Below are 25,449 nucleotides of genomic sequence, written 5' to 3'. Positions count from 1 at the left end.
ACACATTTTTGTCTTTACTTCTGTTTTATATGATCATTGGGATCACTATATGACTCTACGAGAGGAGGAAGAAGAAATCAGAGAAACCATCAAGTTCTGACAGATCAAAATATTTTAAAGATACCTTTATGTGATTTCTCATCATTCCACTATTGTGAGTTTTGGGTACGCTCCTGAAATTTAGTCTTCAACACTCTAAAGAAATTTGCTTGGTTGAAAGATACCTTTATGGGTTTCCACTCACTTGTCTCTGTGTGAGTGGGGTACGCCCTTCTATTTCCTAAATTTGTGGAAATAATTAATTGGTGACAAACTGTTCTACACATTTTTGTCTTTACTTCTGTTTTATATGATCATTGGAATCACTATAAATATTTTATATGCGCCCTGTACATAGACAGATACCACCCCATATCTCACATTGTATATTGCTCTTGTAAAATTGGTGATTTTTACTTTGGCATTTGTAGAGGACGGGCTGCATTGCGCCACACGGGCAAACAGTTCAGAACAAACCTTCCTTTCTGTTTTCTGGGTGTGTCCAAGTCAGCCACTGTGAACTCGCTCGCCGTAGGAGAGCCCTCTGCGTCTTAGGAGATCAGCTCGGTCTGAGACAGCATACGCTAACTCAGATGGCCGATCGATGTGCATCCTATGTTTCTGCTTTTGAATGTAGGCAGCAGGTGTGAGATGCCGGCAGTGGGCGTCTTTATGCACAAGACGGCGCCTCAGTCATTAGCATATTTTTGCAATTGCACAATGAGCAAATGGCAGCTGCTAATGCATCTCTAGACAGGCGCACAGGTGCCGATCTTTGCAGAACATCTTCAGGAACACTTTCTACTGGGCAGTTGCAAACATTTACCTTACATAAACATTAAATTAAAATGCCCAGGAACAGATAGAGAAAACTGCCTCTTCTACACAAAATAAAGGCCCATACAACTGGGCGATTATGAGCTGAAAGCAGCTCACTTTTGGTGTTTTGAGCTGCTCTCAGCTCAAAACCACCTAGTGTGCATGGCCCAGCGACTGAAGACTGGCGATGATTCGCACTCCCGCATCATCGCCAGCGAGGTGGTCCGTCGGCTGGTAAAACCAGCATGCTTGAAGATGATAGTTCAGTTTCCAGCCATCATAATTCAGTGTGTACGGCCACGAGCGATGATGGCTGGAAGCTGAACTCTCCTCTTCCCGGCGGAGCCGCCCTGCACTCTCCAGAAGCCCCACCTGATAGCCACCGCGGTCCGCCTGCTCCCTCAGCTCCTGCTCACTGTGCTCCGGCTCCCTCCAGACGCGGCAGTATCAATCAGTGAGTCGCTGCATATACCTCTTCACCTCGGTTATATACATTGCTGGCATAGGCCAGCAATGTATATACCACTGGCCACCAATGTTGATGTAATGCTTTTTTTATTTTAGTCAGTAATATATACATTGCTGGCACAGGCCAGCAATGTATATATTACTGCCACCACTGCCTACCAATGTTTAAGTAAATATATAAATGATATATAAATTGCAAGCAGAGTCCCCATTTATACACATGGCAGCAGTGCCCCTTTTTACATACATTATGACAGCAGTCCCCTTTTTACACATTAGGGCAGCAGTCCCCCTTTTTACACACATTAGGGCAGCAGTCCCCCTTTGTACACACATTAGGGCAGTAGTCCATCTTTTTACACATACGCCAGCAATCCCCCTTTTTACAATGACCCATGCTCCCACCCTTGGAATTCAAATACAGCCCATTATGTAAATAGCCTTTCTAATGAAAGATTTTCAGCAAAGTCCTTCGCCTCCTGAAAATCTCTTGCTCTTTGGGAAACTAGCTCAGTGTGTATGCACTACTTTGGTGAAAGATATATATTTCAGAGATGTTATCAAAGTCTTTAGAAATGAAAATCTACTAGTGTGTATGGACCTTAAAGGTCCATACACACTTGCCGATAACATGAGCGACATCGCTCATTTTCCCCCTCCCTGAGCAACATCGCTCAGTTTATCAGCAAGTGTGTATGCCGCCAGCGACGACCGATGCGCGGCCCCGCGGGTCGGCAACGATCGTCGCTGTCGGTAGGGAATGCATGCAGCATCTGGACTGTCGTCCACGACCTGCATGCAGGGCTGGCGGAGGCGTGACATCACTGAGCGATATGAGCGGTCATATCGCTCAGTGTGTACAGTCAGCCGCCGACCGGCCGGCCCGGGAGGGGGAAACATTAGACGACGTCGCTCACAGAGCAACATCGTCTAATGTGTATGGGCCTTAAGAGAAACAGATGTTTATCAGTGCTCAGAAAATAGAAACATTTACACACTAGAACAAATATGTTTAGGGACAGATCTTAAATGCTGGGACTGTTGCTGGAAATTAGGACCAGGTGACAATTATGAATGAAGTTCAATGCTGTGTAACCAGCTAGGTCCTAATTTAGCATTTGCTACGTATGGAAATATACACATTTCCATACTGCACACCAAATGCATCCTTTAGATCTGTGCACATCTTACATGGCGGAATAGTGGGAGGAGCAAGTGTAAATTGAGCACAATAAGGGCGTGTTCATGTAAATGTAGCATGTATCCCCAGGGGTTCAACCTAATTAGATCTGGATCCTACCCAGATACATTCCGAGGCCTGGTGTAAAGATTTGTGAAGATCTCCACAATATTGTTCCACAATTCAGATTGGATTGTTTATCTGTTAAGTAGATTTAAAAGTACAGTTAAAAGTTGCTGCATAGCCTTGATATAGTTTTTTTTTTTTTTAAACTCAGGCCTAAAATAACTTCTGGTGCTTGTATAATGTGTGATTTCTTTGTGACAAAGGAAGCCGCATGGTCTGTCCTCCATTTTGGACTAACCACATGGCCTGTCCACCATTTTGTGTAAACCTCATGGATGTGGAAGGGGGAGGAGCAGTGGCCAATTTAGGAAGGTCACTTTCTAAATAGCTGATTTTCAGTCTGCTCAGAACAATCAGTTTCCTTGGTCACATCAAGCACCATTTATGAGTTACCAATGCATTTATTTAACCCATGCCATAGTCAATTACAAATAGTTTCAATTGGGCCTAGTGAGAGTAAATTGTGAGATAAATGCTTGGCTTGGTGTAAGAAAGTGCACACAAAAAAGAAAAGAAAAAAATACTTTTTTTTTTGTCTTCTTCTTTCCCAGGATTTAGTTAACTCTCTGTTTGTTATAAGATAGGCATTGAAATGTTTATTAACTGGTTCAACCACTTTTACAGGCAGGCAAAAGCACATAGGTTTGATATGCAAATAAGAGGTAAGGTGTCTCATAGGAGACCAGTGAATGGTGCATATATATAATATTATTATAATAATGTGTATATTTATATCAGTATATGTTCTGCAAGATAGTTATCCAATCTGAATCATATCATTTAAATTATAGATTATTGCAGTCTTTATAGATCTGTGTGAAATAGGATACATTTGTTGCTATATAGGTAAATTTGAAATAACAGTATTTTAAGGAAGTAAGTGTAAAGACACAAACGCAGGTCTGCATAAAAGTTTATACAGAACAAGTTGTGTCTAGTGGGCAATAGTAATTAGTATTGTTCACATTTATAGAGCTGTGGGATTTGTTTTATTGCGGACGCAGGGTTTTGTACACGTGTCTCGGACAAAGTACAGGACTGCACACGCAGCGTAAGAGACACGCACGGTCGCGTGTTTACGCAAAGTGCGTAAGAATGCGGGCGCTAAGTACAAATTACACAATAGTGTCGTTTAGTTCAAAGGTGGGACAGTAGCCAGGCTACAATAGCACAAAACTACCCGGTTTCTAAAGCAGATTAGTATAAAACTTTTGTTTAAACTGTATTGCCTCTTGGGGTAAAGCTGACAATCTGAATGAATTAAAATTTTCTGTACAGAAAAACAAAGTGTATTTGAGTAAGCGAACGTAGGAGTGAGTGGATTTGAACCCCGGAATTTGGGATCCTGTCGTGTGGTACACCAAGTAAGTGGAGGCTTGGTGGCGTGAGGCGGCTGACTCACGTTAGTATAGGATTTGGAATATGTAAGTCGTGAGGAGACTTACACAGGAGCATGGTAGGGAATTGTGAATTATGAACTGTGTGACCCATGTAGTTTTTTGATACGCTCCGGCTGAGGTTTTGCAGCTTGTGATTCGATTCCAGTGGTCGTACTGCAGATAAGTAACAAGTACCTATACGCTGTGAGATTGGACCGCGCGTTTGTGGGTGCGATATATAGCGCAACTTGATACCCCTTTAACGAGCTTTTGCGTAAAATCGCGGTATCATTGGCGCTGTATACAGCATACGCAGGCGTGATTTGTGTATAAAAAGTGCATAGGTAGTTTTCGCTGGTCTCTCTCAGGAAAATCTCCAACGACAGATACTTTACTGGAAAGGGTAAGTTATTCCTAAAAACTTCCAGTAAATATAGGTCAATAGGGGCCCTAAGTTGGGTACATTGCCTTCGCTATCGACAGTGTATGGTAGTACTGGCCAACGTGGGCGAGAGTGGGTGAAAGCGCTGGAACTTTCACCGTCACCTTATATTGAGTATTTTGGTGTTTGTGGGAAAAGGCCCACAATTATGGGAGCCAGTTGCTCAACTAAGGGACGTTTAACCAGGGTTCAGGCTGAAGAGCCGTGGCCCAAGGGGTCAGCGAGGTTTAAAAAAAAAAGGAAAAAGTATTATGTGTGGGAAATATGGTCCACACGCTGAAGACTTTTTGTCTGAATGGGTACGTATGACTGACAAAGAGAGGATACCATTCCCTAAGGTGGGCAGCTTTGAACCAGAGGTATTGCAGAACTTAAGGATAAGGATATGTCTGATAAAATACCGAAAACAAAGGGTCAGACATACAAATAGTTTAAACCTGTGGCAGCAAGAGGGGTTGGTGAGTTTGATCCTAAGGTATTGCAGGTGGTATGTATAACCAAAGTCATATAAGACAAGAATGGAAATATAAGAACTGTTTGAACTTGTAGCAACAATACACAAGTAGGAAAAAAAAAAAAAGAATGCAAGTACACCGCCATATGTAGATGTGGAAGCAGTTACGGCCAGCATACAAACTATATAAAATAATAAAAAAATGAAAAATATGCCTGTAACCTATATATGTACTAATGAATGTTGAAGTTTTATTTAGGAGGAGAAGGTGACCTGATTGTTTTCAGCCATTTCTCATGCACCCAGAGGAGTATCCAACCGGTAAAAGAAGAGCAGTAGCCTGTGGGTGAAGTGGCTGAGACCAGTGGAACAGGTAAGTATGGTATCATTTGTGTACATATATAGTAAAACCCAAAAATAAAACAAAAAATAATCAAGAAAGTAACGTCAGAAATGGAGAAAAATCTGTCCGCACATTAGTAAAGCGGACAGAGACAAGGTAACCCCAGGGTATTTCTTTCAGTTACCATATAAGAAGTATTCATTCCTAGTAATGCCCCTAGTCAAGATGAGCTCGGAAATGTTTGTTGGACCATGTACAGACCCTTAATACGGGACGAGAAGGATTGAATGACTACTTCGCATGACCTAGAAGCTTGTTAAACTTTTTTTTTTTGTCTCTTGCAGGAATAGAAAACTCTCCATCTGGATAAGATTACTGGTAAACACTAATTCGGCAAATGGGAGGTGCCTGTCTCTGTGCAAATGGACGGGCTCAATAAGGCATTGAGTGTCAGGGTTCAGACTTCGTTGCAAAATTGAAAAGGGGTCACAGTAGCTAATCTTAGATAGTGTGCTATTGAACATCACAAGAATAGTGCTAGGCGCAGAGAACAACAGGTGGAGAGGTTGAGGACGGTAAGTATACTGGCACATACAGGAAAGACCCATCAGTCCAAACCCCAGATCCCTAATGGTCAATAATATGTTACACTTGTAGGAAGGAAGGGCATTTTGCCAGAGATTGTAGGAGTAGTAGGACACATAGTCAATATAGACCCCCTGGACAGAAAACACAAGCCACATTATTAAACAGATAGACGGGACCAAGGGACATATAGTAAGGAATCATAAGCCATATAGAAAACACAGATTCGGCTAATGGGAAGAACAAAATAAATGCAACTTTACCCTTTGAAAAACTTGCTGGGGTTAAGATGGGGCCTCTAAACTTTTGCTTCTTTTTCCTAGCAGAAATGGCCCCTGATTAACTTAATTTTGTTAGATATGATATACATATACTGTGCTCCCGCTCAGGAAGTACAAAGTATGTTAGACACCCACGAAGACTAATGTCGCATTCTACTGTTCTAGATGCATGTCCATCACAGGTAGAGGAAATTATCTTACAGATACCGGGTTCCCTATGAATTTAGGATGGACAGGACACTGGATTGATGGCTGGGATAGTCCCAATAGCGATACGACAAACACAGACATTTTCTTAAGGCGAGTAGACCAAGTAGAGAATCACTTCCCCGTAGTGCCCAATCCAGTTGTCAAATTTTTATAAAATCTTCACCTCTACAAACTCATCTGTCACCAACCTCTATTCTGTTTTTCTACAGTTTCCTCTTCATCTTTTGCGTTCACACAGGGTGGTACAATACATGGACCCAATTACAGTTCAAACTCCACATGCCTAGGTCCTTCACATTTCTGCCCAAACCCAGTATATCTCAACAGCACGATAACACCAGTATTACTGCAGTGTGCCTTGTCATGCACAAAGGGTGGAGAATGGGAATACTGGTGAAGGGAAATTTTGTATAGACACTGATATGCCTGTTGGTGAATGGCAAACCTGACATTTTCTTTTTCATTTTCTTCTTCTTTCTCTCCTCTAGAGATGTTTTTTTTTTTTTTTTTTTAGTTATGCTCATGGTACTCTACATTGCAAACACACGATAGTAAATTAAAATGAAAAATTTGTGTTCCCTACAGGAAAAGGCAGTCTGGAGGACAAAGGGGTATGGCCAGGAGTCCTCAGGACTGTGGATAGGTGGACACGGTAAGCCAGTGGCCCCCAGAGCATACCTTCCAAGTCTAGCTTAGGTGGCACATGGTCTGACTCATCTAGGCAAAGAGGGTATGTGCAGGCTGATGAGAGCCTACTGGTGTGCGCCAGGATTCTATTCTCATGCAGGTAAGAGAGCAATGACCTGTCTTGCTTGCTTGAGGAAGAATATTGGCAAAGCAATACCAACAGAGCCATCCCATATCCTTCCTGCAGACGGATCTTTTCAGGAAATACAAATCGACTTTGCACAGTTAATACCCTTTAGGAATTGTTATGTATTGGTGTGCACTGATGTTTTCTCAAACTGGGTAGAGGCATTTCCTGCCGCCACGGATGCTGCTGTGTTTACCGCAAAGAAAAATTGCGCAGAAATTTGTGTGTAGATAATAGTACCCCTAGAAGTAGGCGCAAAGCTTGAAATTATACCATTGTGATCATAGATACTGCCACTAGTATTATGTAGCATCAGAACCACTCCCAGATCTTCACTTGACGAATCACCCTCTTCGAAATTTGTTTTTGTTTTTGGTATTTGTGTCTTTTTGGGTTGTTTTTGGAAGACAACCTCATGTCATGATTGATCAGCACAATGGGGGTAATTCCAAGTTGATCGCAGCAGGAAATTTTTTAGCGGTTGGGCAAAACCATGGGCACTGCAGGGGGGGGGGGGGGGGGCAGATATAACATTTGCAGAGAGAGATAGATTTGGGTGGGTTATTTTGTTTCTGTGCAGGGTAAATACTGGCTGCTTTATTTTTACACTGCAATTTAGATTGCAGATTGAACTCACCACACCCAAATCTATCTCTCTCTGCACATGTTATATCTGCCTCCCCTGCAGTGCACATGGTTTTGCCCAACTGCTAAAAAAATTCCTGCTGCGATTAACTTGGAATTACCCCCAATGATCAGAAATACACCAATGAGGTGACAATACAGTACCTTATTGAGATGAGCCAGCATTTGAGAACTTGACAAAAGAACTTGAAACTGTTGATTGCTGGTATGCCAAATACTAACTGTCTTGATTGTGAACCAAGAGACTGTGTGATTGTTTTTACGCTCAGGTTGCCTATTAGACAGGTGGGAAGGACCATACCAAGTTTTGTTGACAGCACTATCCCAGTGAAAGTAGCCGAGAGAGAGACTTGGGTCCACGATTCCCATTGCCGGAAAGTCGATAGTCCGGAAGGAACTCGTAAATGGAGTGAGATCGCAAAAGTATCACCAGAGACTCTGTTCCGTGAAGACTGAGAGGCGGCACTGTTGAACACTACCTGAGTGTACTAAAGGATTGCAGAAAGACCAGTCATTGTAATTGATTTGTTATGAACAAGAGTTGTTTTGTTCTATTTCTCTTTTCTCTCTTTCCCGCTGACAAACATTTCTTTTCAGGATATTCTATTTTTGCGAGGTTTTTTTTATGAGGAGTCGAGTGTGGGACTGGAACTGGTTCTGGAGGAAGGAGTGATTTCCTTATAGGATCCCAGGATTAGCCGATCAGTTTGTTAAAATCAGAGAAAAATCAAAGGTCTAGTAGTTATGGAGTAAAAAATGAATGAGCGCTTGTGCTTAAGGAAGTGGGAAAAAATAAATAAAGTGAAAATAAAAGATAAAAAAAGTGAAAGTTATATATACATGGCACCTGTGGAGAAAAAAAATATTTTTTTTGGTTAAAATCTCAATGTTTACAGCTCCTTTTGGAGCAGGTTTTTTTGTTTGGACAGTCAGGGAATGGTTCAGATGTAACTTTCCCTATCTTACCCTATTTTATACGGAGATGGTGTTGTTCCGTCCCTCCTGTGGCTCCACGTGTGTGTTTCCGTCGTGCTTCCGCTGCGGGGAGCGGGGAACACTAGCTGGTGTGGAGTCTCTGGTGTTGAGACGTGACTTGGACAGAGAGGTGGAATATCTACCATCACGGAGACCTGCACTTCCGGCTCGATCGCGCCATCAACAACTTCCGCTGGACGCAGCAGTGAAACGGCACCACAACACCAGAGACTCCACACCAGCTAGTGTTCCCCGCTCCCCGCAGCGGAAGCACGACCGAAACACACACGTGGAGCCACAGGAGGGACGGATCAACACCATCTCCGTGTAAAATAGGGTAAGATAGGGAAAGTTACATCTGAACCATTCCCTGACTGTCCAAACAAAAAAACCCGCTCCAAAAGGAGCTGTAAACATTGAGATTTTAACCAAAAAAAAAAATTTCTCCACAGGTGCCATGTATATATAACTTTCACTTTTTTTTATCTTTTATTTTCACTTTATTTATTTTTTCCCACTTCCTTAAGCACAAGCGCTCATTCATTTTTTACTAAGTATTCCTAAATTTTGAGCTGCTAAAACAATACAGCGCGGACCATCAATCGTTTTTCAAACTAGTAGTTATGGAGTTCAGATGTATTCAGGAATAATCAGACAATGGCTATTCACACATTGCAGATAAAGAGCTCATTAATATATGTGGAAGAAAGGTTTATGAGTGGCTCTCCCCGAACTCCGAAGGTTTATGTTATTTAGGAAGGACACTACTTATAACCCTTGTTCAATTATTAAACAGACCTAGCATACGTTCCAGAAATGGAAACAATGGGGGTCATTCCGAGTTGTTCGCTCGGTAAATTTCTTCGCATCGCAGCGATTTTCCGCTTAGTGCGCATGCGCAATGTTCGCACTGCGACTGCGCCAAGTAAATTTGCTTTGCAGTTAGGAATTTTACTCACGGTTTTTTCTTCGTTCTGGTGATCGTACTGTGATTGACAGGAAGTGGGTGTTTCTGGGCGGAAACTGGCCGTTTTATGGGTGTGTGTGAAAAAACGCTACCGTTTCTGGGAAAAACACGGGAGTGGCTGGAGAAACGGAGGAGTGTCTGGGCGAACGCTGGGTGTGTTTGTGACGTCAAACCAGGAACGACAAGCACTGAACTGATCGCAGATGCCGAGTAAGTTTCGAGTTACTCAGAAACTGCACAGAGATGTCTTATCGCAACATTGCGAATCTTTCGTTCGCAATTTTACTATGCTAAGATTCACTCCCAGTAGGCGGCGGCTTAGCGTGTGCAAAGCTGCTAAAAGCAGCTTGCGAGCGAACAACTCGGAATGACCCCCAATGTTCAGAAAATGATAGGAATATGTAGATCATGAAAATTTTATATGTCACTGTCACGATTTGTTTGTGTCTTCTTCATTTACCCAGCAGAACCTCAATCGAATCCAAACATCAGTGTACAAAGACGTAGGTACATGTATGTATGAAATGTTCGTCGCAAATCAGACATTATAGGCCAAAGCACTGTCCCAGCATACTCTATAGGTTGAATGTTGTCCCACACCCAACCAGTGGTCCCGTGACCGCCGAGTGCATATAGAGGATGTCTCGTCCTCCTCCCCGTCTTCCCCAAATATAGTCAAGTGTCTAATTTGTGAAATGAATACATACTTGTGTCTACGTCACCGATTATTGTCTGAAATATTTTTTCTTATGTAAATAATTGATGGCAGTTATTGTTTACTGCCAGAGGGTGGACTGTCGAAGTAAAAAAAAAAATACATAAAAAGAACATGCAAACTACACACATATAAGTCGCTATACTTGCAAATACGCGCAGCGAGCACAGCAATATATGGTAACACACGCATTTACACGGACATGCCACAGAGATGGATTCAACACTTATTTCATACAGTACATAATTATAAAAATATCAAGCACCAGACATCATAATGATTTAAAATTATATAATGAAGTAATGTCATGTATGTGTATTATTTGAACGAAGCCAGATACACCTGTCATATTTGGTATTAAAGAAACCAGATTAATGTGTAGATTCATTTGATACTTGTTATTACGTTGTAGGACATTGCAACAAGGAGTTATGATTGAATGTATGAAAGCTAAAATCACTCTTATTAGGATGGTGGACAGGAAGCTCAGGCCAGCCCCTGTTGATGTCTTCAAGGTTGAACCTGTTTAGCATACAAATAATAAGAATTTACTTACCGATAATTCTATTTCTCGTAGTCCGTAGTGGATGCTGGGGACTCCGTCAGGACCATGGGGATTAGCGGCTCCGCAGGAGACAGGGCACAAAAGTAAAAGCTTTAGGATCAGGTGGTGTGCACTGGCTCCTCCCCCTATGACCCTCCTCCAAGCCTCAGTTAGGATACTGTGCCCGGACGAGCGTACACAATAAGGAAGGATTTTGAATCCCGGGTAAGACTCATACCAGCCACACCAATCACACTGTACAACCTGTGATCTGAACCCAGTTAACAGCATGATAACAGCGGAGCCTCTGAAAAGATGGCTCACAACAATAATAACCCGATTTTTGTAACAATAACTATGTACAAGTATTGCAGACAATCCGCACTTGGGATGGGCGCCCAGCATCCACTACGGACTACGAGAAATAGAATTATCGGTAAGTAAATTCTTATTTTCTCTGACGTCCTAAGTGGATGCTGGGGACTCCGTCAGGACCATGGGGATTATACCAAAGCTCCCAAACGGGCGGGAGAGTGCGGATGACTCTGCAGCACCGAGTGAGAGAACTCCAGGTCCTCCTCAGCCAGGGTGTGCCCCTGACCAAGTAGCAGCTCGGCAAAGTTGTAAAGCCGAGACCCCTCGGGCAGCCGCCCAAGATGAGCCCACCTTCCTTGTGGAATGGGCATTTACATATTTTGGCTGTGGCAGGCCTGCCACAGAATGTGCAAGCTGAATTGTACTACACATCCAACTAGCAATCGTCTGCTTAGAAGCAAGAGCACCCAGTTTGTTGGGTGCATACAGGATAACAGCAAGTCAGTTTTCCTGACTCCAGCCGTCCTGGAAACCTATATTTTTAGGGCCCTGACAACATCTAGCAACTTGGAGTCCTCCAAGTCCCTAGTAGCCGCAGGTACCACAATAAGCTGGTTCAGGTGAAACGCTGACACCACCTTATGGAGAAACTGGGGACGAGTCCGCAGCTCTGCCCTGTCCGAATGGACAATCAGATATGGGCTTTTGTGAGACAAAGCCGCCAATTCTGACACTCGCCTGGCCGAGGCCAGGGCCAACATCATGGTCACTTTCCATGTGAAATATTTCAAATCCACAGATTTGAGCGGTTTAAACCAATGTGATTTGAGGAATCCCAGAACTACGTTGAGATCCCACAGTGCCACTGGAGGCACAAAAGGGGGTTGTATATGCAGTACTCCCTTGACAAACTTCTGGACTTTAGGAACTGAAGCCAATTCTTTCTGGAAGAAAATCGACAGGGCCGAAATTTGAACCTTAATGGACCCCAATTTGAGGCCCATAGACACTCCTGTTTGCAGGAAATGCAGTAATCGACCGAGTTGAAATTTCTTCGTGGGGCCTTCCTGGCCTCACACCACGCAACATATTTTTGCCACATGTGGTGATAATGTTGTGCGGTCACCTCCTTCCTGGCTTTGACCGGGGTAGGAATGACCTCTTCCGGAATGCCTTTTTCCCTTAGGATCCGGCGTTCAACCGCCATGCCGTCAAACGCAGCCGCGGTAAGTCTTGGAACAGACATGGTACTTGCTGAAGCAAGTCCCTTCTTAGCGGCAGAGGCCATGAGTCCTCTGTGAGCATCTCTTGAAGTTCCGGGTACCAAGTCCTTCTTGGCCAATCCGGAGCCACGAGTATAGTTCTTACTCCTCTACGTCTTATAATTCTCAGTACCTTAGGTATGAGAAGCAGAGGAGGGAACACATACACCGACTGGTACACCCACGGTGTTACCAGAACGTCCACAGCTATTGCCTGAGGGTCTCTTGACCTGGCGCAATATCTGTCCAGTTTTTTGTTCAGGCGGGACGCCATCATGTCCACCTTTGGTCTTTCCCAAAGGTTCACAATCATGTGGAAGACTTCCCGATGAAGTCCCCACTCTCCCGGGTGGAGGTCGTGCTGAGGAAGTCTGCTTCCCAGTTGTCCACTCCCGGAATGAACACTGCTGACAGTGCTAACACATGATTTTCCGCCCAGCGAAGAATCCTTGCAGTTTCTGCCATTGCCCTCCTGCTTCTTGTGCCGCCCAGTCTGTTTACGTGGGCGACTGCCGTGATGTTGTCCCACTGGATCAATACCGGCTGACCTTGAAGCAGAGGTCTTGCTAAGCTTAGAGCATTGTAAATTGCTCTTAGCTCCAGTATATTTATGTGGAGAGAAGTCTCCAGACTTGATCACACTCCCTGGAAATTTTTTCCTTGTGTGACTGCTCCCCAGCCGTTCAGGCTGGCATCCGTGGTCACCAGGACCCAGTCCTGAATGCCGAATCTGTGGCCCTTTAGTAGATGAGCACTCTGCAGCCACCACAGAAGAGACACCCTTGTCCTTGGAGACAGGGTTATCCGCTGATGCATCTGAAGATGCGATCCGGACCATTTTTCCAGCAGATCCCACTGAAAAGTTCTTGCGTGAAATCTGCCGAATGGAATCGCTTCGTAAGAAGCCACCATTTTTCCCAGGACCCTTGTGCAATGATGCACTGACACTTTTCCTGGTTTTAGGAGGTTCCTGACTAGCTCGGATAACTCCCTGGCTTTCTCCTCCGGGAGAAACACCTTTTTCTGGACTGTGTCCAGAATCATCCCTAGGAACAGCAGACGTGTCGTCGGAGACAGCTGCGATTTTGGAATATTTAGAATCCACCCGTGCTGTCGTAGAACTACTTGAGAAAGTGCTACTCCGACCTCCAACTGTTCTCTGGACCTTGCCCTTATCAGGAGATCGTCCAAGTAAGGGATAATTAAGACGCCTTTTCTTTGAAGAAGAATCATCATTTCGGCCATTACCTTGGTAAAGACCCGGGGTGCCGTGGACAATCCAAACGGCAGCGTCTGAAACTGATAGTGACAGTTTTGTACCACGAACCTGAGGTACCCTTGGTGAGAAGGGCAAATTGGGACATGGAGGTAAGCATCCTTGATGTCCAGGGACACCATATAGTCCCCTTCTTCCTGGTTCGCTATCACTGCTCTGAGTGACTCCATCTTGATTTGAACCTTTGTATGTAAGTGTTCAAATATTTCAGATTTGGAATAGGTCTCACCGAGCCGTCTGGCTTCAGTACCACAATATAGTGTGGAATAATACCCCTTTCCTTGTTGTAGGAGGGGTACTTTGATTATCACCTGCTGGGAATACAGCTTGTGAATTGTTTCCAATACTGCCTCCCTGTCGGAGGGAGACGTTGGTAAAGCAGACTTCAGGAACCTGCGAGGGGGAGACGTCTCGAACTTCCAATCTGTACCCCTGGGATACTACTTGTAGGATCCAGGGGTCCACTTGCGAGTGAGCCCACTGCGCGCTGAAACTCTTGAGACGACCCCCCACCGCAGCTGAGTCCGCTTGTACGGCCCCAGCGTCATGCTGAGGACTTGGCAAAAGCGGTGGAGGGCTTCTGTTCCTGGGAATGGGCTGCCTGCTGCAGTCTTCTTCCCTTTCCTCTATCCCTGGGCAGATATGACTGGCCTTTTGCCTGCTTGCCCTTATGGGGACGAAAGGACTGAGGCTGAAAAGACGGTGTCTTTTTCTGCTGAGATGTGACTTGGGGTAAAAAAGGTGGATTTTCCAGCTGTTGCCGTGGCCACCAGGTCCGATGGACCGACCCCAAATAACTCCTCCCCTTTATACGGCAATACTTCCATGTGCCGTTTGGAATCTGCATCACCTGACCACTGTCGTGTCCATAAACATCTTCTGGCAGATATGGACATCGCACTTACTCTTGATGCCAGAGTGCAAATATCCCTCTGTGCATCTCGCATATATAGAAATGCATCCTTTAAATGCTCTATAGTCAATAAAATACTGTCCCTGTCAAGGGTATCAATATTTTCAGTCAGGGAATCCGACCAAGCCACCCCAGCGCTGCACATCCAGGCTGAGGCGATCGCTGGTCGCAGTATAACACCAGTATGTGTGTATATACTTTTTAGGATATTTTCCAGCCTCCTATCAGCTGGCTCCTTGAGGGCGGCCGTATCTGGAGACGGTAACGCCACTTGTTTTGATAAGCGTGTGAGCGCCTTATCCACCCTAAGGGGTGTTTCCCAACGCGCCCTAACTTCTGGCGGGAAAGGGTATAACGCCAATAATTTTCTATCGGGGAAAACCCACGCATCATCACACACTTCATTTAATTTATCTGATTCAGGAAAAACTAGAGGTAGTTTTTTCACACCCCACATAATACCCTCTTTTGTGGTACTTGTAGTATCAGAAATATGTAACACCTCCTTCATTGCCCTTAACATGTAACGTGTGGCCCAAATGGAAAATACGTTTGTTTCTTCACCGTCGACACTGGAGTCAGTGTCCGTGTCTGTGTCTGTGTCGACCGACTGAGGTAAATGGGCGTTTTAAAGCCCCTGACGGTGTTTGAGACGCCTGGACAGGTACTAATTGGTTTGCCGGCCGTCTCATGTCGTCAACCGACCTTGCAGCGTGTTGACATTATCACGTAATTCCCTAAATAAGCCATCCATTCCGGTGTCGACTCCCTAGAGAGTGACATCACCATTACAGGCAATTGCTCCGCCTCCTCACCAACATCGTCCTCATACATGTCGACACACACGTACCGACACACAGCACACACACAGGGAATGCTCTGATAGAGGACAGGACCCCACTAGCCCTTTGGGGAGACAGAGGGAGAGTTTGCCAGCACACACCAAAACGCTATAATTATACAGGGACAACCTTTATATAAGTGTTTTTCCCTTATAGCATCTTAATATATATAATCATATCGCCAAATAAGTGCCCCCCCTCTCTGTTTTAACCCTGTTTCTGTAGTGCAGTGCAGGGGAGAGCCTGGGAGCCTTCCCACCAGCATTTCTGTGAGGGAAAATGGCGCTGTGTGCTGAGGAGAATAGGCTCCGCCCCCTTTTCGACGGGCTTCTTCTCCCGTTTTTCTGAGACCTGGCAGGGGTTAAATACATCCATATAGCCCCAGGGGCTATATGTGATGTATCTTTTAGCCAGTATAGGTATTTCATTGCTGCCCAGGGCGCCCCCCCCAGCGCCCTGCACCCTCAGTGACCGCTGGTGTGAAGTGTGCTGACAACAATGGCGCACAGCTGCAGTGCTGTGCGCTACCTCATGAAGACTGAAAAGTCTTCTGCCGCCGGTTTCTGGACCTCTTCACTCTTCGGCATCTGCAAGGGGGTCGGCGGCGCGGCTCTGGGACCGGACTCCATGGCTGGGCCTGTGTTCGATCCCTCTGGAGCTAATGGTGTCCAGTAGCCTAAGAAGCCAATCCATCCTGCACGCAGGTGAGTTTACTTCTTCTCCCCTAAGTCCCTCGTAGCAGTGAGCCTGTTGCCAGCAGGACTCACTGAAAATAAAAAACCTAACAAAACTTTTACTCTAAGCAGCTCTTTAGGAGAGCCACCTAGATTGCACCCTTCTCGGCCGGGCACAAAAATCTAACTGAGGCTTGGAGGAGGGTCATAGGGGGAGGAGCCAGTGCACACCACCTGATCCTAAAGCTTTTACTTTTGTGCCCTGTCTCCTGCGGAGCCGCTAATCCCCATGGTCCTGACGGAGTCCCCAGCATCCACTTAGGACGTCAGAGAAAAACTAGTGACTCATCATGAATGAGAAAGTCCCATCCCCCCAAAACTAGATAACACATTGCTGATCACACAGGAGGTCAGTGGCTGTTTTGTACCAGAGGATGATGGAGTTGCTGCCAGACCAGTTCCTGTATTTATTTGCTAAAAGGGAGAGATATAAGATGCATTGAGGGAATGGTATTGTATCGCTGGCCTGTAACTCTATGTAACTGTATGTATTAACTGGTTACTGTGTGAGTTGTAACCATGTAATTATGTGTATACTGCACATTGTAATACATATGTGTCCACTTACATCTTTGCTTTTTTACAAATATGGCACAACATGCAAAACACGGCTAAGCTGTTTTTCACGAGTAGAGAGTGGATGAATTTTTAAATTTTTGTTTGCCATGATAGAATATGTATAAAGTAACATATTAAAGAAGCAACTTAAGAAAAATCACAAGGCATGGCTAAATCTCTGGGCCTATGGCATGCAAATCTGTGCCATACATGGCGGGATATAGCAAAGATGTATGTGGACACATCTGTATATTGAATCCATATCCTTTTAATAACAAATATATACATCAATGAGCTTTGGAACTCAGATAATGTGTGGGTGTATTGTTTTCTCTTATGGAATGCAGTATTTTGCGATGTACAGCGCACATTCATGGCAAATGGTAATAAGATGTGCAGGCGTCTACAATATATATTAGAGCGGGCATTTTAAATATTTTTAAGGAAACAATTTGGCATTCACACTACAGCCCACGCAGCCACTGTGGAGGCGCCGACGCTGATTCAGTGCAGAATCCCATGTGGACTAGCCGTCCGTATGTCAGTCTGCTAAATGTCCCTCCCAATACAGCCGCTGCCATGGAGTGAACAGATGGTACAGGTCATACTTGTCCTCTAGCGTCTGACAGAGCCAGGAAGTGCCGGGACCAGCATGACAACCAGCACATGAAACCCCTGGAAACAAGTATTACCCCCTGGCAACGAACATGACACCCAGCGCATGAAACCCTTGGTCACAAGCATTACATACCCCTGGCAATGAGTATGACACCGACAGCACGAAAACCCCTAGTGACGAGCATTACACACCCCTGGCAATGAGCAAGAAACCCAGTTCATGAAACCCCTGGCAACAAGCATGACACCCAGATCATAAAAACCCCTGACAACGAGCATGGAACCAAGAGCATGAAACCCCTGGCAACAAGCAAGTAATTTAAAAGTAATCAGAAGCCTTACTGTGAGGAATAATGTGTAATGGGCATTACAGTGTGTGGCATAATGTATCATGGACATTGCGGTGTGTGGCATAATGTATCTTGGACACTGTGGTGTGTGGCACAATGTATCACGGACATTGCTGTGTGGCATAATGTGTCACAGGCATTACGGTTTGTAGTATACTGTTTCAGGGGCACTACGGTGTGTGGCATAATGTATCACAAGTATACGGTGTGTGGCATAAGGTATCACAGGTATTACGGTGTGTGGCATATAATGTATCACAGGCATTGCGGTGTGTAACATAATGTATAACGGGCATTGCATTTTGTGGCATAATGTGTCACAGAAATTACGGTGTGTTGCATAATGTGTCATGGGCATTATGGTGTGTGGCATATTGTGTAATTGGCATTACAGTGTGGCATAATGTTTAACCGCTTAACTGACGATTTTTTTCCTCAAAAACCACTCCGAAATTGTCAGGTTTTTTTTATGAGTGAATTAGGTGAAGAACATTCATTTTTTTTATGTAAAAAAAAAAAATTCCCCAAACATCGATAGGGAACATCGCGACCATCGGAAACATCGCGGCTTCCATTTTGAAAACCGAGACAGCCTCCAGGTATAATGGGAGGATCTAGGGGTGGCTTGGTGGGGGGGGGGTGTTAATTTACACTCCCCAGTGGCTGCTATTGTCTGCAGTCGCAGGAGGGGGGGTCCTGCTGTGCTGACCGATCAGCAGTCATCAGCAGCACGGCGAGCAGTAGGGGAGAGTGCAGGGAGGCAGAGGGACCTTCCGGTCCCTCTGAGAGCAGCAGCGGAGGGCAGTTTATCTTCCCTGCCGCTGCTGACACTGTTTATCTGTTTATCCTGTGCGACCATGTCAGATAATACACTTGCAGGCATGGTCGCATCAGTGGTTAAGGGCTATTGCGGTGTTTGGCATAATGAGTAAGAGGCATTACTATAAGGAGGAAAAATTACAAATAAGGGGCAAGAATCAGGATTATTTTTTTCCTGTGGTGGCCAATGTCTGGCGTGCAGGTTGCAAAACTGGTGTATAAGGTATTCTATTCCTGCAATGACACGCCCCTTTCAGTGAAGACACGGCTTTTTATAGTGCACCTAAGGCACATGCAAATTCTTTACTAATCCGATGCCAATTTGGGAGAGGGGGGGGGGGGGAATGTTTTGCCTTTGGGGAAAAAAAATTCTAGTTACACCACTGGTATGCTCTATCACATGACTTCACATGGGGCTCTTAAACGAGTACAAATGTAAAACAAAGATTTCACACTGGACTAAGGGGGTCATTCCGAGTTGTTCGCTCGGTAAATTTCTTCGCATCGCAGCGATTTTCCGCTTAGTGCGCATGCGCAATGTTCGCACTGCGACTGCGCCAAGTAAATTTGCTATGCAGTTAGGAATTTTACTCACGGTTTTTTCTTCGTTCTGGTGATCGTACTGTGATTGACAGGAAGTGGGTGTTTCTGGGCGGAAACTGGCCGTTTTATGGGTGTGTGTGAAAAAACGCTACCGTTTCTGGGAAAAACGCGGGAGTGGCTGGAGAAACGGAGGAGTGTCTGGGCGAACGCTGGGTGTGTTTGTGACGTCAAACCAGGAACGACAAGCACTGAACTGATCGCAGATGCCGAGTAAGTTTCGAGTTACTCAGAAACTGCACAGAGATGTCTTATCGCAACATTGCGAATCTTTCGTTCGCAATTTTACTATGCTAAGATTCACTCCCAGTAGGCGGCGGCTTAGCGTGTGCAAAGCTGCTAAAAGCAGCTTGCGAGCGAACAACTCGGAATGACCCCCTAAGTTCTTGTATCCAACGTATCATCACTAACACGATCCTCACAAGCGAGCCTAATTAATTCTGACGAGGTCGAGTAATTACCTTTCTCCACAGACAGCTGAGCCTCATTGCTGTACCTGGTACCCATCGAGTTGTTGGCGACACAGCGGTATAATCCCGCATCCTCCTGCTGGACCCCAGAGATTTGCAGGACCCCAGAAGGAAGGGAGATGAACCTACAACAGAGCATATAACATCTGGTAGACGGAAGAAGGGTGTACAGAAAAGATCAAAATGCCTATTTGTGATGCCATTGCTCATAAACCTAAGCTGTTATCCATATTCCCTGGACTAGCATACTCATACTATTTCTAGATCACAAATGACTGTAACACCAGCTCTGTCTATGCAGCTAATGGCTTGCTTTAATTAAAGAGTAAGATCTGGAGAGCAGCAATCTGGAATATTATCACACTGCAACATAAGGACCTTTGGACATCTGCCATCTCTCCAGTAATACACTGTGTCATCCTCCCAGGGAAGTAATGCCACCTACAGCTGCTGGGATGTTCTGTGCATCCTTTCAGGGACTTTTGTCACTTTTCCAGGAGCAATTCACTTCTTCAGATAGGAGTACAAACAAATAGAGGTGCTTAGGGAGTAGGCTCTTTCTCACATGCCCTAGCTACCAATCATACCTTATTTTCACCTAACACTTTGAAACTGGCGCTGAGATGGTCGTACACTTATTTGCTTAGTGTAAAGCTCACCAATATGAATTGGTCTTTGACAAAAATAAAGACGTACACATATGTCCATATGCAGTTCTTACAGCTACAGTTTGGCGTCATACACTGCTGCTGCATCCTCGCCAAACAGCCTTTCTTGGCACGCCAGGCCCCATGCAACCTGGCTTGCGCTGAGGATCTTTTTCATGCAAATTTGTATCTTAGTTGAAACTCAACGTGACAAAGCCACTTAACGAGACTGCACTGATTAAATGTGATATACAACACTTCTATAACTGTGTACGACTGGGGACGTAAGTGGTGTGAGAATGTGGTCTGAGAACAGTAATACTCCTTTATACCACCTGAGCCGGGTCCCATCCGGCAGCCTGACACGGGTGCTTCCCAGCTGCAACCTGCCTCAGGCCCCTCTCATCATCGGTGACGCGGCGGGGGCAGCGCTTTGAGGTCACATGATCTCCAAGGGCCGCCCATCCACACAAAGTGAACAGGAAACGGGTTGCATCGACCAGCTTCCCGTTTTTACAGCGAAACGTGTCGGCTTGAACATGTGTTCAACCCTGCTTGCTACCCGAGTTGGAATACCGGGTCACTCGACTCGGATTATTCCAACTGGGCCCTTTTACACCGCACAGCAACACATGTTATGCATGCTCATGTGCAATAACCCGTTTTCAAAGCTGGCGGTGTACAAGGGGTATTACAGTGTGGTCATGTCATTGGGAAATGAGGCAGGACCCACACAGAGGCGCAGTAACGCCTGTCAGTAGCCGCCTTACTTGCATGTCTCAATACACACGAGGATGATAGCTGTCACACTAGCTAACCACTTTGCATTTGTGGACTGTGGCTTCATCTCTGAAGCTAAAAGTGATTGTGGCATGATCATGCATATGCTATATGATTTTATATATATATATATATGTGTGTGTGTGTGCCATATAACATATGCATGATCATGCCAATATATATATATATATATATATATATATATGTATATATATAATTTGGTGGGGATATTGCTACTTTAATCCATAAATTTTTTGCTACTTTACACTTTACAAACATTTACAAGCATTTTTTGCTACTTTAATCCATACACAAGAAAGATGATTATACCTGCTATGTTATGGGGGGGGGGGGGGGTTCTATTTAAAACAAAGCTAATAGTAAATACATTTTTCACTATCAAAACAGATGTTAACAAACTTTACACCGGAGAAAGGTTGAAAAGCCTATGGTAGTTGTGGGAAATATCAAATAAATATCACTATTGTTACATAAAGAAGATAAATGATTTTAACTGTAGTAACAATATTATGACAATATCATGATAGAACCAAATTTAGCAAATAACTGAAAGCTATGAACAAGAAATAACACCCAAAAAGTAAATGGGATTAAGAAATAGAGAGTCTAAAGAATATAACAAAGGAATTGAAGACGCTGTTTCTAGAGACACTGAAGCCAGGATATTCCCAAAGGCAGTGAATGAAGGCTCTTGGGAGACCAGCATTCAGGGCACAGTATGGAATGTTGGGAGCACTGAGTCTCAGTATTAGAGATGGGTGTAATGATTAGGCTCTGATGTTTGGATGCCTTATGTTTCCCAAGATTGACTGTGATGTGCATACATGCAGCTAAAGGTGTCCTGACAAATGTATTCAAATGTTTGTAAGAATGTGCTGTCTTCTATTCCAGAGCATAAAGAACAGATCTACCCCTCTCTTCTCTAATGCTCAGAGAAGTGGAGCTGTATATTTTAGTGTTTCTTCCCTGGGTTGTGTACTTTATATGTCAGGGACACGTTCATCTTTCACTGCTACCAAATCATTGTGCCAGCGTGAGGCATATACATTCATTTCCAAATCATACAGGCTTTGAGTCTGTTCCATGTTCATTCCCTCTAGCTCTGCACACTGCTACCAATCTTCCACACTGTAAAATCAATACACACACAACCGGCCACAATTCATCAGCACTTCGCCTGTCGCCCATTTGATGTTACTGAGGACAGCAATCTGAGAACCTAAGCCTTTCGTTGCATTAAGGCAGGAATTATTGAGCTGAACTTGTGAACAATTACGATATTTAGAGTTAGGCAAAGAAACTGTGAAGTTCACAAGTGCCCGGTCTCCAGGCCTCACGTCCACAGGGCACCATCAGAATTACAGACATAACTCATGTATAGTAATTGCAGGTTATGGTGTGAGCAGCTATGAAAGCATCTTACCTATGATTATTTGAGTCCTACAACTCTCTTATGTATTTGTGGTCTGATTTACGTACCTGTCACTGGCAGGGAGCAGAGACTTGTCTCTTTGCCATGTGATCTGTGGAGGTAGCGACCCACCGATGCCGCACTCAAACCTCACCAGGCGGTTCTGCAACACAACCTGAGGTTTAGGGTGCAGGTGAAAGGATGGTAGCCCTTGGGAGAAACACAATAACATAGTTAAGCACAGATATATAAGCTGAGCACAAATCTGAGTGAAAGTTTATGGGTAAGTAACCTTTATTAGCTTTGACTGAACTAAACCTTATAGCATGCTATGGTGATCATCACAAACTGAAACCTCATATTAGCTAGGCTGGCTCATGGGCTAGACAAGCCAGGCAATTACCTTAGACCAGAGGTTCCCAAACTGTGTGCCGTGGCTCGCTGGGGTGCCTCGGGACACTTGCAGGGGTGCCCTGGGTTGGTGGTCCAGGACCAATTCATATTATTCATGGTCAATATAATAGGCAAAACCAGTGCTGGTGGCTGCCAGTCATAAAATATGTGGCCAAACAGAAGCATATCTCGTCCCTCACCACACAACTGACCCTAAGGATGACATATAAACGCGATCTACTTAATGTAATATTTCTTTCTAAATTTCTCAATAAGAAATTTTTGCCTAGGGGTTCCGTGTAAAAAATTCTGATATTCTAGGGCGCAGTGATTCAAAAAAGTTTGGAAACCACTGCCTTAGACCCAAATGTGTTTAACACATCATTTAGCATGTCATTGAGTAAAAAGGATTATCTCCAAACTTACTTCCCATGAAGAAGCAGGTTTCAGCATTACTACAACTTGTTACTACCTAATATCCACTGTATTAACAGAAGGTGCTGTGTGCAGGAGGGATGTATTTATCATCCCGGCGGTCGGGTCGTGCAGGATACTGGCGATATGATTTCAAATAAATTATTCTTTTTTAGTGTTCTTCTGCTCACATGCATTACTTGTGAGGACTTTTAGAGCCTCACAATGACTAGTGGTACTTTAGACGGGCTCCAAGGGATAATTCTGAGTTGATCGCAGCAGCAAGTTTGTTAGCAGTTTGGCAAAACCATGGGGGTCATTCCGAGTTGTTCGCTCGCAAGCTGCTTTTAGCAGCTTTGCACACGCTAAGCCACCGCCTACTGGGAGTGAATCTTAGCTTATCAAAATTGCGAACGAAAGATTAGCAGAATTGCGAATAGACACTTCTTAGCAGTTTCTGAGTAGCTCCAGACTTACTCGGCATCTGCGATCAGTTCAGTCAGTTTCGTTCCTGGGGGGTCATTCCGAGTTGTTCGCTCGTTATTTTTTTCTCGCAACGGAGCGATTAGTCGCTAATGCGCATGCGCAATGTCCGCAGTGCGACTGCGCCAAGTAAATTTGCTATGCAGTTTGGTATTTTACTCACGGCATTACAAGGTTTTTTCTTCGTTCTGGTGATCGTAATGTGATTGACAGGAAGTGGGTGTTTCTGGGCGGAAACTGGTCGTTTTATGGGTGTGTGCGAAAAAAACGCTACCGTTTCTGGGAAAAACGCGGGAGTAGCTGGAGAAACGGAGGAGTGTCTGGGCGAACGCTGGGTGTGTTTGTGACGTCAAACCAGGAACGAAACTGACTGAACTGATCGCAGATGCCGAGTAAGTCTGGAGCTACTCAGAAACTGCTAAGAAGTGTCTATTCGCAATTCTGCTAATCTTTCGTTCGCAATTTTGATAAGCTAAGATTCACTCCCAGTAGGCGGCGGTTTAGCGTGTGCAAAGCTGCTAAAAGCAGCTTGCGAGCGAACAACTCGGAATGACCCCCCTGGTTTGACGTCACAAACACACCCAGCGTTCGCCCAGACACTCCTCCGTTTCTCCAGCCACTCCCGCGTTTTTCCCAGAAACGGTAGCGTTTTTTCGCACACACCCATAAAACGGCCAGTTTCCGCCCAGAAACACCCACTTCCTGTCAATCACATTACGATCACCAGAACGAAGAAAAAACCTCGTAATGCCGTGAGTAAAATACCAAACTGCATAGCAAATTTACTTGGCGCAGTCGCACTGCGGACATTGCGCATGCGCATTAGCGACTAATCGCTCCGTTGCGAGAAAAAAATAACGAGCGAACAACTCGGAATGACCCCCCATGTGCACTGCAGGGGAGGCAGATATAACATGTGCAGAGAGAGTTAGATGTGGGTGGGTTATTTTGTTTCTGTGCAGGGTAAATACTGGCTGCTTTATTTTTACACTACAATTTAGATTGCAGATTGAACACACCCCACCCAAATCTAACTCTCTCTGCACGTTATATCTGCCACACCTGCAGTGCTCATGGGGGGTAATTCCAAGTTGATCGCAGCAGCAAATTTTTTAGCAGTTGGGCAAAACCATGTGCACTGGAGGGGGGGCAGATATAACATTTGCAGAGAGAGTTAGATTTGGGTGGGTTATTTTGTTTCTGTGCAGGGTAAATACTGGCTGCTTTATTTTTACACTGCAATTTAGATTGCAGATTGAACACACCACACCCAAATCTATCTCTCTCTGCACAAATTATATCTGCCTCCCCTGCAGTGCACATGGGGGGTCATTCCGAGTTGTTCGCTCGTTATTTTTTTCTCGCAACGGAGCGATTAGTCGCTAATGCGCATGCGCAATGTCCGCACTGTGACTGCGCCAAGTAAATTTGCTATGCAGTTTGGAGTTTTACTCACGGCATTACAAGGTTTTTTCTTCGTTCTGGTGATCGGAGTGTGATTGACAGGAAGTGGGTGTTTCTGGGCGGAAACAGGCCGTTTTTTGGGAGTGTGTGAAA

General features: G+C 44.7%; 1 protein-coding gene across 3 annotated transcripts in view; it reads right to left on the bottom strand.

Annotated features, from left to right (window-relative positions):
- The window catches only part of IGDCC4 (immunoglobulin superfamily DCC subclass member 4), a 189,156-nt gene that overhangs the window by 65,947 nt on the left and 97,760 nt on the right, over positions 1-25,449 (bottom strand). For all 3 annotated transcript variants that reach the window (XM_063925602.1, XM_063925601.1, XM_063925600.1), the window contains exons 3-4: positions 22,671-22,812; positions 19,735-19,868 (exon numbers count right to left, since the gene is read on the bottom strand). In XM_063925602.1, the coding sequence (XP_063781672.1) occupies positions 19,735-19,868; positions 22,671-22,812 (276 nt within the window). The remainder of the gene's footprint in view (positions 1-19,734; positions 19,869-22,670; positions 22,813-25,449) is intronic.

This window comes from Pseudophryne corroboree, chromosome 6 (genome assembly GCF_028390025.1).
Source record: "Pseudophryne corroboree isolate aPseCor3 chromosome 6, aPseCor3.hap2, whole genome shotgun sequence".
Lineage (NCBI taxonomy): Eukaryota > Metazoa > Chordata > Amphibia > Anura > Myobatrachidae > Pseudophryne > Pseudophryne corroboree.
The sequence above is the reverse complement of the archived record's forward strand: the minus strand, read 5'-3'. Positions and strand labels throughout refer to the sequence as shown.